The sequence below is a fragment of the Peromyscus leucopus genome, chromosome 10 (genome assembly GCF_004664715.2).
Source record: "Peromyscus leucopus breed LL Stock chromosome 10, UCI_PerLeu_2.1, whole genome shotgun sequence".
Taxonomy (NCBI): domain Eukaryota; kingdom Metazoa; phylum Chordata; class Mammalia; order Rodentia; family Cricetidae; genus Peromyscus; species Peromyscus leucopus.
The window spans coordinates 41,956,126-41,969,245 of NC_051071.1; the positions used below are offsets into that span (position 1 = coordinate 41,956,126).

General features: G+C 42.0%; 1 protein-coding gene across 4 annotated transcripts in view; it reads left to right on the plus strand.

Moving 5' to 3' along the window:
• The window catches only part of Tbc1d19 (TBC1 domain family member 19), a 128,670-nt gene that overhangs the window by 23,918 nt on the left and 91,632 nt on the right, over positions 1-13,120 (plus strand). For 3 of the 4 annotated variants that reach the window (XM_037209034.1, XM_028865920.2, XM_028865921.2), the window contains 3 exons: positions 1,142-1,217; positions 10,427-10,501; positions 11,915-11,978. In XM_037209034.1, the coding sequence (XP_037064929.1) occupies positions 1,142-1,217; positions 10,427-10,501; positions 11,915-11,978 (215 nt within the window). The remainder of the gene's footprint in view (positions 1-1,141; positions 1,218-10,426; positions 10,502-11,914; positions 11,979-13,120) is intronic. The other variant, XM_028865919.2, reaches the window with a different exon arrangement.

Consider the following 13,120-nt stretch of genomic DNA (forward strand, 5'->3'; position numbering starts at 1 on the left):
ATGCCCAGACAGTGTCTTAGTCTGTTTTGTGCTGTCCTGAGGGAAGACCTAGCAACTGTTTAAGTGGGCTGCTGTGGTTTAAATGTTCCCTTCAAGTTCATGGGTGAAATGTAATTGCCACTGTAACAGTATTACCAACTGAGACCCTTAGGAGCCATTAGGGCACAAGAGCCTTTCCCTTATGGGTTGGACTGGAGAAACTGTGAAAGGCCAGTTTGGGCCCTGTTTTCCCAGTGAGCTTCTTACCTTCTGTCACCAGATGTCATTGCGATTTTTCTTTGGGCCACCAACCAGCTCCCAAATAAAGACATGGAGACTTGTTATTAATTATGAGTGCTCGGCCTTAGCTTAGGCTTGTTGCACTAGCTCTTTTAATTTAGTTTATTTTGTTTCTATTCATCTACATTTTGCCTTGGGGCTTTTTTTTTTTTTTAACCTTTCCTTCATTCTGTATGCCTTACTTTACTTCTTCCTCCATGTCTGTCTGTCTGGCCCCTGGCATCTCCCTGATTTCTCTTTCTTTTTTCAAGCCTAAATTCTTACTTACTCACCTATACTTCCTCTCTCAGTTTTGGCTATTCAGCTTTTCATTAGACCAATCAGGTGCCTTAGGCAGGCAATGTAAACCAGCAGCACATCTTTACATAATTAAACAAATGCAACACATCTGTATATAGTTAAATATTCCATAACGTAAACAAATGCAACAACCAGATGATATAGGAGGATGTTGGCAGATGTTGACGCCTGGATGTTTGACTTCTTGGGGTCTAGAACTGTAAGCCAGAGTGCTTCTGTTCTTAACTGATTACATTTTAGCTCGGTGTGGTAATGCACACCTATAATCCCAGCACTTGGGAGGCAGAGGCAGGGACTAGTTAAAGGTCAGCCTGGTCTGTATAGCAAGTTCCAGGCCTTCCAGGGCTATCCAATAAGACCCTGTGTGAAATACAGAGCAAAACATTACCAATACTAGAATGGTCTAATTAAAATTTCTATTAGATCTGGTGTGCACATCTGAACTGTTAACAGATACTCTATTTTGCTCATAGCAGGGACTGCAGAGGTAAGTTACTTTTTACCAAGAGAATTCATTATTGCGAGCTCAGTATGCTGCTTAGCTGCCTCTTTCTGCTTCCAGGTACCCTTTACCCAGTCATCCTTCTGCACCGCCTGAGCATCTCAAAGAGCCTTTGGTGTACATGAGGAAGGCACAGGTTGGCCACTGTTCATCTTTGTTTTCTTTTTCCATGCTCAGTAATGCAGTGCAAAATATATTCTTATTGGCAATATATATATATATATATATATATATATATATATATATATATATATATTCTTCATATAAAGACTGGGTGAGAACCTTTTAAGCAATGTTAATAATTCTTGCACACTCTGCCTTTTTATTTTTGGTAATCAAGGTTCGTACCTGTTAAACTATAGTAACCATGGAAAACAGTACATAGAAAGGAAAGGGCTTGAAGTCTGAAATAGGGTAACGTCTTCTCTAACAATCTACTCCTCATGGCCCGTGAATTTAAAAGAATGGAATAATGCATTAAAAAACAAGCAAAACAAACATAAAAAAACAAACCCAAACAAAAAAACCCTCTGTCCTTTGAAGCCTGTATTACTGATACCATATTAAAAATACATGCTGGGCGGTGGTGGTACACACCTTTAATCCCAGCACTCGGGAGGCAGAGCCAGGCAGATCTCTGTGAGTTTGAAGCCAGCCTGGTCTACAGAGCAAGATCCAGGACAGGGACCAAAACTATACGGAGAAACCCTGTCTCACATAAACCAATATATATATATATATACTGGGTTCTTCTCTCCAGCATGGCCTCTGAAACAGATTGAAGTCATTCCTGCAGAAATCCTGTGCCCTCATCCCTCTGCTCCAGCCGACATGCCATTGCTGTTGTAGACGATGCTCTGCCATGTCAGTTGCCAGCTTCACAGTAGTGTACGTTAGCAAGATTCTGCCTTTTATCCTCATTAAAACCGCCTCCAGCTAGATGCTGACAGAGACAGTGGAACAGAAGTCTATTTATTTCTAGGTGGTATCTCTAGGGTCAGATAATATTTATCTGTTTGTATAAAAGCATGATAATTAAATACATTCATGAAAGAGTCATATGGCTTTTGTTATAAAGATTTAAACTAAAAAAAAAAAAAACCTAGAAAGGTAAGGTCTAAATATTTTTAAATAACAATTCTTTATTGATTTTTTGGGGAATTTCACATCACATACCTCAATCCCACTTACCTCCTGTCCCTCCATATCCGTTCCTCATTCCTGCAGCATCCCCCTTAAAAAAAAAAAACCCTCCAAAAATTAATTAAAAACAAAACAAAAAAACCCACCACCTCACTTCTGTCTTTCCAACACCTGTTCGTTTATCCTAGTGGCATTGGGAGCTGTGATGTGTCATGTGGTATACCCTTTTGTCCAATCAGCCCTATCAACAAAATGTTCATTTCAACAAGTCATGAGTCATTGGTCTGGTTTGAGGCCTCTGGTTTCTGGTACATCATCATCACTGGAGCCTCACCAGAAATCCTTTCAGATATCCTGCTTTTGACCTGAGTCATGGAGATCTTGCGGGTATCATTCTACAGGACCAGTCCCTCAAAAGCTCCATCAGGTCATAGATGTTAGGGTGGGCCCAGGCCCAGGCCAACCCAAGGCCCAGGATGTGGGCCTGAGTGGACCACTCACCTCAGGTGAGGGGTGGAGCCAGCTCTCCTAGGCCCATGCTATCAGGTCCAGCTCTCCCAAACCTGTGGCGCGGGGGTGGGGGAGCATTCCCATGAGGGGCAGGGCCAGCTATCTTGCTGCAGTGTCCAGCCAGGGCCAAGACCAGAGCCAACCCAGCACAGGCCCTCAGATTTCAACATGCATGGTTCCTATGCCCCCCTGTGTTAACATATGGGCTGTGGGCATTAACAGACCCCAGCTGCAGCAGAACCATGGACCCAGACATTCCCCTCAGCTGCAGCCCAGGACCAGATGTCACCGTGGCACCTTGTGGCAGTGCAGACTACCCAGATATTATGGCCCCAATGCAGCATAACCTTTAGACACCAACATGGCCTCAGGTGGCTGACCAGACCCCAGGTACCCTCTCAGCTTTTGGTGATTACTGAAGCCATGGACATCAACACAGACCCTGGTTACCATAGGGCCACGGACACAGACAGCCCTTGGCAATAGCTCAGGCCCAGATGTCATCGTGGCCCCATGTGGCAGCACAGGCCATTGAGATCAGCATGGCCTCAGTGGTGGCATGGCCCTTGGACACCAACATGGCTACAGGTTGTAGCCTATACTCTAGGCATCTGTGTGGCACCAGGGGCCATAAACATCAACATAGACCCTGGTTATAGGACCATGGACCCAGACATGGTCCTTGGCAGCAGCCTGGGCTTTGATATGATTTTTCAAAACAAAACAAAAAACAGCTATTTTTCTTGAGGCAGGGTCTTACTATGTAGCCCTGGCGAATCTGAAATTCGCTGACCTCAAATGCAGAGATCCATCTGCTTTTGCCTCTGTAGTTCTGGGATTAAAGATGTACACCACCATGCCAGGATAGGAAAAATAGTTTTAAATCACAGGGTCTTCCTATTTAGCCCTTGCTGGCCTGGGATTCACAATGTTGACCAGACTGGCCTCAAACTTACAAAGATCTACCTGCCTCTGCCTCTAGAGTGTTGAGATTAAAGGTGTGCACTACCAGGCCTAGCAGAAAATTGTAATTAATGAATATAGAAAAATCATCAGTTTTAGTATCTGAGAAACAAAGTGCAGAGGTTGGCTTTCTAGCATGACTGAAAGGAGAGATAGAGAGGTGTGGTAGTTTGAATGTAATTGGCCCCCAATAATCTCACAGGGAGTGTGTAGATGTAACCAACCATCTTATTAAATAAGAAACATAGAACCAATGTAAAAGAGGAAGCCAAGAGATCAGAGCTCAGAGCTAAAATCTCACCCTTCCTCCTGTGGTGGTCTTAGCTTCCCAAAAGAGAGCTATTTCCCTGTGTGTAAGTCGTTTCATAGTCATTCTGCCTTCTCATTGGTTGTAAACCCAAACACGTGACTGCCTCATCACTGTCTGTATGTACAGCCCCCCAGGTCTTAAAGGCATATGTCTCCAATACTGGCTGTATCCCTGAACACACAGAGATCTATGGGATTAAAGGCGTGTGCCACCACCGCCACACTCTGTCTATGGCTCTAATAGCTCTGACCCCCGGGCAACTTTATTTATTAACATACAATCAAAATCACATTTCAGTACAATTAGAATACCACCACATTTCCTCTTTTATATTTTAATAAAAAGAAAAAAAAAGCAAAAGGTTATAACCATATGTGGCTAACATAACTATGAATCTGTGGGGTCGAGACTTGTTGCAACAATGGAATACTCAGATTAATATCCCTCCAATCTCAGAAACAAATCATAAACTAGCACGTTATTGAGAAAAATATTAAAGATATTGTTCTAATGAGTGGTCACCAGCCATCCATATTATACAAGAACAGGGCACAACAACTGATGATCTTCCAAAGACACCAACAGCTCTACCTTTAAAATGGTTAACAGACAAGCCTGTATGGGTCCAGCAATGGCCTTTAACAACAGAGAAACTCCAGGCTTTAGAAGAGCTGGTAAAAGAACAGTTAAATGCTCAGCATATTGAAGAATCAACCAGCCCTTGGAGATATTTCTCATCTACAAACTATTGTTGGGGTAAAAAATGATGAACTGACTAATTTGTTCAAAACCTTAGAAGGTGACAAGGACTTAAATAGTCCAAGAGAATTATCACCTGAAGTTGAGAAAGAATTGGCCTTGGTAGAAAAGAAAGTGCATGAAGGGCACGTGGATTGTATTGATCCAAAGCTGGATTGCATTTTGGTTATTTTACCTTCTAGGCGTTCTCCTACTGGAATATTAATGCAGAGGGAAGATATTATATTGGAATGGATATTTTTACCAAATAAACCAAATAAAAAATTAAAAACTTATGTGGAAAAAATCTCTGACTTGATTTGCAAAGGAAAATTGAGACTTCGTCAATTAGCAGGAATAGACCCAGTAGAAATTGTCGTACCATTAACTAAGGAGGACATTGAAAAATTATGGACAGAAAGTGAACCTTGGCAAAGAGCTTGCAGTAATTTTTTTGGGAGAAATTAACAGCAAATATCCCAAAAGTGATAGAATTGATCTTAGAAAGAGAGCTATTTCCCTGTGTGTAAGTCGTTTCATAGTCATTCTGCCTTCTCATTGGTTGTAAACCCAAACATGTGACTGCCTTGTCACTGTCTGTATGTACAGCCCCCAGGTCTTAAAGACATATGTCTCCAATGCTGGCTGTATCCCTGAACACACAGAGATCTATGGGATTAAAGGTGTGCGCCACCACCGCCACACTCTGTCTATGACTCTAATAGCTCTGACCCCTGGGCAACTTTATTTATTAACATACAATCAAAATCACATTTCAGTACAATTAGAATACCACCACAGGAGTGGCACTATTAGGAGGTGTGGCTTTGTTGGAGTGGGTGTGGCCTTGTTGGAGGAAGTGTGTCACTGTGGGGGTGGGCTTTGAGGTTTAATATGCTCAGGATACTTCCCAGTGTCTCAGTCAACTTCCTGCTGCCTGTAAGATGTAGGACTCTCAGCTACTCCTCCAGCATGACATCTGTCTATATGCCACCATGCTGCCCACCATGATGATAATGGACTGAACCTCTGAAACTGTAAGCGAGCCCCCCCAATTAAATGTTTTCCTTATAAGAGTTGCTGTGGTCATGGTGTCTGTTCACAGCAATAACAACCCTAAGTAAGACAACAGGCAAATAGTAACTTCATCTCTAAAACTGCCAGTGGCCGACTCTGAGTGGTATCAGTTTATTCTGTATATGATGGATTCTGTTTTCTTTTCAGACTGAGGACTTGTCACACAATAGCCTTTGGTCTCAGTGCAGTCTGACACCTGTTTTTTAGGACTAACAAGGGGAGTTTTACAAGTGTTTTTAACTGACTGCAAAGCAAATTAGAATAATATTAAGAACTGAATTGTGTGCACCAGAAGAATGGCCACAACTGAAGACTGACAAGATAAATGCTGGTGGGGTGGTGGCAGCCTGAGTTCAATGGTGTCACCGCTGGGGTGAAGTCTGACAGTTTCATACAATAGTAAACGTGTGTATTTAACCGCAAGCTCCATCCCCTATCTTTTGTCCAAAATATAAAAAATAAGTATCCATGAAAAGACTTTTAGGAGGATGTTCACAAAAGCCTTATTCCTATGAGCTCCAAACTAGAATCACCTGGCTATCAGTTAGAAAAATAATGAGCTGTGTCCTTTGCATAGTTGGACTATCATTCAAAAATGAATAAAAACAAGCTATTAATACACACTATAGTATAAATAAACCCTAACATATTATATTGAGTTGTATCAACATTACATAAAGAGTGTATGCTAGGGTCTGGAGAGATGCTTCAGCAGTTAAAAGCACTGGCTGTTCTCTCAAAGGTCTTAAGTTCAATTCTCAGCAACCACATGGAGGCCCTGTGACCTGAAAAACCTGTAGTGTTTACCTGTTCTTTTGTTCCAAATGTTTACTGCCTTTGAGATCGTCTGCCCCAGCACCCCACTAATGCCTAGCCTAGAGAACTTCTGAATAAGTGTCTGTTGAATTAATTGATTCCTTACCCATGCCCTATGAACTATCTCTTTCTATTAGTCTGTGGGAAGTACCTGAGAGAACCACTTGAGAAGGAGGATAGATTAATTCTGGTTCAGTGTTGAGAGGTTCAGTCCATGATCCTCCACTCCATGGTTTCTGTGCAGTGTTTGAGCAGAGCGTTATGGTGGAAGGGTGTGGGGGAACAGATCTGTTTATCTCTTGGTGGACAGAAATCACAGGGAAGAGGAAGGGCCAGAGATGAGATCCATCTTTACAGAACAGATTCCTAGTGACACAGTTCCTCCAACTCATCTCTGTCTCCCACTCTCACCACTTCCCAGTAATACTAAGTATTATGTGTCTGTAAGGGCATAATCCACCAATTATCTCAGAGGTCTTATTACCCATTCACTTTTCAGATTCAATTAGCTGACAACAATAAAGCTCCTGCCCAATACATAAGCTTATGGAGGTATCTGATAGTTAAACTGTAACATTGCGCTCCCTGCTCCTAAAAGTTCACGTTCTTCTCATAAGGTGATAACATTTAATTCATCTTCAAGAGTTCCCATATTCTTAACAGTTCTATTATTGCTCAAACATCTAAGTCCAGATTGTCTTCTAAGACTTAGGGAAAACTCTTCTGTGAACCCTTATAAATTTAAAAAAGCAAGTTACCTACTTACACAATGGTACAGAGTGAACAATTCTATTCCAAAAGATAGGTAATTGGGTCATGGAAAGGAAGGGTCAAACCAAAGCAAGACTGTGACCGAACAGAATATTAATCTGTCATCTGGGACACAGGGTAGTTTGACGTGAGCTCCAGATGCTTTGGGCAGCCCCACCTCTGCAGATGTGTCCAACTGCAGTCCACATGGCTTCTCCCCTATGCTGGCTTCTCCCAGCCTACAGACATTCCACATTCCTGGCATCAGTTTATCCTTACTTGAAATCTGGGTGAATGCCTCTGTGGCACCAGAGTGCTTATTTACATTTTGTGTGCTTGCAAAGCCAGTATCCCATGGATGACAACAAGATTGCCTCAGCCAGAGTGACAGCCAGGCCTCTTGGAACTGTGCATGCAGCAGCCTCTGCCTCCCTGGCCAGCTGAGCACAGTGACTCTGCCAGCAGGGTACCCTGTCTCAACACATGCTATTGTCATGAGACAATTTCAAATGAATATACCTTTTGTAGTTTTGGATTTGTAATAGGTGGGCTCTGGCCAATTCCTGGGATGCCTTCAAGATGTCTGTTCTATTGTCTGAATTTCAAATATCTGCCTTCTTTTTAATAATGTGAATCTCTTAATAAAACAAACCTTCCTTAATACCAATTTTACATAGATGTTTCTGACCAAACTTCAATATTTGAATCTTTCTGATCTGCATTTTTTTTCTCCTGGTTCTCACCATAAACCACATGGTCGAGTTTTGTCATAGTAATGATCCTACTCCTGGTACCAATTTCCTATTAGGCTTTTCATGACTGTGACAAGTATCTGAGAGAACAACTCAAGAGGAGGGGAGGTTTATGGCTCACACTTCAAAAGCTTCAGCGCATGATCAGTTAGCTCCTGTGTTCTGTGCCATGGTATGGCATAAGGCTGTTGAGGAACAGATTTTCTCTCCTTCTGTCAGATAGAAAATGGCTAAGAGTCAGGGGTCGAGGACAAGACACATCTTTATAGGGTGTGTCCCCAGTGACCTAAATCCTCCCACTAGGTCCCACCTCCTATTTCCCACTATCTTCCAGTAATGAAATTATATTATAGATCCATCATTAATGGATTAATTCATTAAGTCAGAACCCTCAGGATCCAACCACTTCCCAAACACTATTGACTGCCAGTTAATAATAGCTTGTGGCAGAGCAGTTTGTATTCAAACCATTAGAATATTCTCCTAGTTTGCCAGTCTTTTTTCCTGTATTTGCTGTCCATAGGAAAGCCAGTTCAGTTCCTTGTCCTGTTGAGCAATGTTCTCCAGTTTCCAGGGAGCCTACTTAATCTAGATCTCATGACTACCATTTTATCACGTCCCTTCTTGTGCCTCAGAATCCTTTACTCCTTCAGATGTATTTTGTTTGCTGCTCAAGTCCTTAGACTAATGGTACTTCTACTGTCTATTGCCTCCTCTCAAACTATTGACAACTTTGGGGTCAGAAAGTCACTTAATTTTGTTAACCATTAGTCCAAAATCATTTGTTTAACTTTTAATGGATTAATTTTCTTCCTGCTGGTAATTTTATACTTTTTACTTAGTATCTGCCTTCCATTTATATTGAACCAGAACTTCGCCATGCTTGAATGACTTACAGTTCTATTAGTGTCCCACTCCTCTTTAGTGTCTGTCGCTTACTTTGTTGAGAATTTTGTGATCGTCTGATAAACCAAGCCATTTAAGACATCGCTGTGATTCCCAGTTGCCTGGAGGTGGAGCTCCTAATCTAAAGCTCGGCATGAAGAACTTCCACTCTCAGCCCTCAGCTTCCCTTCCATATTCTCCGCTGTTGTATGACTGTCCTGTGTGCTCATCTGGGGCACTGGGTCCTTCTCTCCTGCATTATGAACGCTGTTTGCACTTTGTCTTTCTGTCCTGGAAAGAGCTTTCTGCTTGCTTTGTGTCATCAAGATGCCATCTATTTTGTGAGGCTCAATTAAGGTGGCATCTTTTCTCTGATGTTGTTGTCCAGTATCCCCGTTGAAAGGATCTGCCCCGCTTCAACCCCACATCTCTGTTTTATAGCCCTTAGCATCAGCTGCATTAGCAGTTTCTGTACACACCCTTCTGCAGCTGTCTGCCCCTCAAAGGACACTTGAAGCATCCTTGCATCCGTTGCCTCTACTCTCCTGACCTCGATGCAGCAGGAACTCAGTTCATATTGAACTAAGAGTTTGCAGCTTTTCTACCAGTCATGCTTCCGTAGTTGCATAAATTTGAACAACATTGGATTAAGTAAAATTTAAACATGTAAAATTTCCAGTGTTATTTGAACTTCCATGATTGTGAAACCCCATTTCTGTATAAAAAAACCTTGGGAACTACTTTGGTACATTCAAAGAACATTGTATCCAAAGAAGCTGGTACAAGTGTGGTGCTTGTAAATGGGTCAGTTTTCTTTTAAACTAGTGCCAGTGGCACACAGAGCTCTAACGTGCCAGCAACTTAGTACTTCACATGTGGCCATTTGTTTAGTATGCATGGCAGCTGATGAGGTGAGTCACTCTGCCTAACTTCACCAAAGCAGTCAGTGGAACTAGACCCAGACAGTGTGCACCAGAATCCATGCTTCCTGGTGGAATTCATTTAGCCCTTATCTACTTGTGGAACTCAAAAACCACCATGTGTATGTCTACCAGTCTCCAAAGTGCCCTACAGGACACCCTCCCAATGCCTTAAAGGACTTTTCACTGGGTTCTAGTTCTCAGAAAGTCCCCTTTCCTCTCAACTGTCCACTGCTGGGGTCCAAGACTTTAATATATGGGCCCAAGAACACCGACTGACCAAACTACAATACAGTTGATGTCAGCACTCTGGGCAGTACCCGATTCAGAGTGAGAAGTAATCGGTGTTTGTTGAGTGAACTAATGAGGATGCCGATCTCAACCGTCTTTGTCATTTCTATGAACATCATGGTAATGTTTTTTCTTATTAGTGTGGATATTGCTAGTGAAAAACGATGATAGATTGTTCCTTTTGTTTCAGGGAAGTTGGGAAAAAAGAATCTTGAAGAGTTTAAATAGTATGTGCACTGAACTGAGTATCCCATTGGCACGAAAGGTAAATTTAACATTTTTCTGCTGAAGTACCTTTACTGTGAGTTAACTGAAAAATGTCACAAAGTTGTGCAGCTGTTAGGCTTGTTAGTCTTCATTTGCTGGTGTATCAGTTTTGTTTTTTTTTAATGCAAACCTGTAAGTGCCAATTGTTTGGTTATGTCTTACACATACTCTTACTTTATATACTTTAGTGGTTGTTATAATGAACTGGTGCTGTAGCCTACTAAGACATTTGGCTGTTGTCTTAGTTACTTTTCTATTATTGTGCTAAAACACTGTGACCAAGGCAAGTTGTAGAAAGAACAGTTTATCTGGTGCTGACTGCTCCAGAAGGGTAGAGTCCTTCACTGCCGCAGTGGGAAGCATGGCAGTAGGCAGGCCTGCTGAACAGCGCAGCAGCCGTAGCACAAGCAGGAATCAGAGAGTGAATGGGAATGATGCAAACCTTTGAACTCACAAAGTGCACACCCCCAGTGACATACTGTTCAGGAAGGCCACACCTCTTAACCTCCGCAAATAGCACCACTAGTGGGGGGACCAAGTATTCAATGCCCGGAACTTCAGGGGGCATCTCATTCAAACCACCACGCTGTGAAGAGTGAGTCCACTTTAAAGATTTTAATGACATTTAGTCTTTGTACATTCTGAGCCAGTGAGCACAGTAGCACTATTCCTTGAAGGCCACAATGACTGCAATCTTGTCATTGACAATGTGATAACATCTTTCAGCACTAGTATAAGGAATGAATAGAATTATTTGTTGTATCTCTGCGGACATGGACATCTATTTAGATCTGGTTCTTACTTAATGGTGGGAGAGGTAGGAAGTGAGAGAAGAATCACCGGAGTCTGTTCTGGATACTATGGCTGCTCACAAGTAGAAGAGAACGAGTTTCCCTTCACTGCTTTCTCTGCTTGCCAGTTATCCTCCACTGTTGAGTAGATCGGGTGCATACCCTTTTGATGAGAGCCAAGGAGAAGCCACTGAAGGCACCACCAGGGTAGTGTCTAGAAAAAGCTTAGACGAGAACCTGTCTGCATGTGTAGTATGATTTGATACTGTCTTTCACATCAGAGGATCATGCTACTGAGTCAGGCATCTTTCCTCAGCCAATCCTCTTGCAATGAATTTCTGAGCTTGCTGATGGGATAGGAACTGTAGGATGTGGCTGTGGAGCAGGCAGTTCTTTGTGAGAGTTACTGGCCAGTCTGATCATTTACCTTCTCTTCTTGGACTCATTGGCACCAAGTTCTAACTAAGCCATTGAGACTAGATATGTTTCAATCATTTTAAAAGTTAATTTAAGTGTAATTCCAAGGAAGTTGCCCATGTGTATTTTGTTTATCATATGCTATGGTACCTTAAACTTTTGAATAAGTCATTGATTTTGAAACTACTTAAAATAAATTTTAGAGACCAGTTGGAGAACAGAAAGAACTTCTCAATAAATGGAATGAAATGGGAACTGATGAGCCAGGTATGTGAAGGATTTCCTGTAAGATTTCTAATTTGACTGAAGTAACATAATACTTCTTTTGGAACACTGCAACTTTCCATCTCCACTAATCCCTGGGTGTTTGATTTGTTGGCGTCTAGTTTGCTGCTCAAGGACTCCCAACTTTAGGCTGTGTTTCCCATTGCTTAGACAGCATTAAACCACGTTTTCCCTTTTTTTCAGATAGCATTTTAAACATTTTTATAAGAAAGTATGTAATCTTTCTGCCCCCTCTTCTGTGATGTTCACTGAGCCATGGGGTAGGGTTTGTTAATAGATTTATCAATTGGGGAAGATTGTAAAAGACAGAGGACCAGGAGATCTGCTGTGAGATGATGTCTTCTATACAGGACAGGGAAGCTGTGCCCATGAAATGACAGCAGCATGGCAGGGCGGCCTAAACAAGACCTGAACAGGGACACCAGTTGCTTTGCCAACATGGATGGGGAAAGATCTCATGAAGCCCCCTCTCCTGGAGGAAGGACTGCAGATAGTTAACGTCTGCTGAGAGAAGGAAAACCAGCCTTCCCTAGGGGTGCCCCAACAGTTATCCAATGCCGAGTGGTCAGCCCTAAAAACATGCTATGAGCAACACAAAGTGGACGTGGTTGGTTGTGTTTATAGAATTAAAGAAGAAAGACACTAGAGATCATCCATGAATTCAGAAGGGGGACTTGGAGCTAGAGAGAGTGGGACAGTGGCAGGAGGTGGGTGGTGACGGGGATTGAAGTCATTAGAGTAGGTTATACACATGTGCAAAATGTCATCATGAAGCCTGTCAGTTTATGCAATTTCATTAATAAATGCTAATGAAAATGAAAAAAAATCAAACAAGTAAAGAAAATGGATTCAATAGCTTCCCAAGACTTGTCTTTAGTTAGGGTAGAAATTCTGTAAGCTTAATTATGCTGAGGAGATTGACTAATGAAAAGTAAATTTCAAAAATTAAAGTGTTTTAAATTGTATTTTATCTCACTTTAAAGTTAATATACAGCCAGATTTATAAACATATAATGAGTAACAACTGTATACTGTAGATGCCTATAATTACATGGACAGATGCATACATGGCTGGCCCCAGCTTGTGGCCCCCACTACTAAAGCTAGTCTGGGAACCAGGCAAG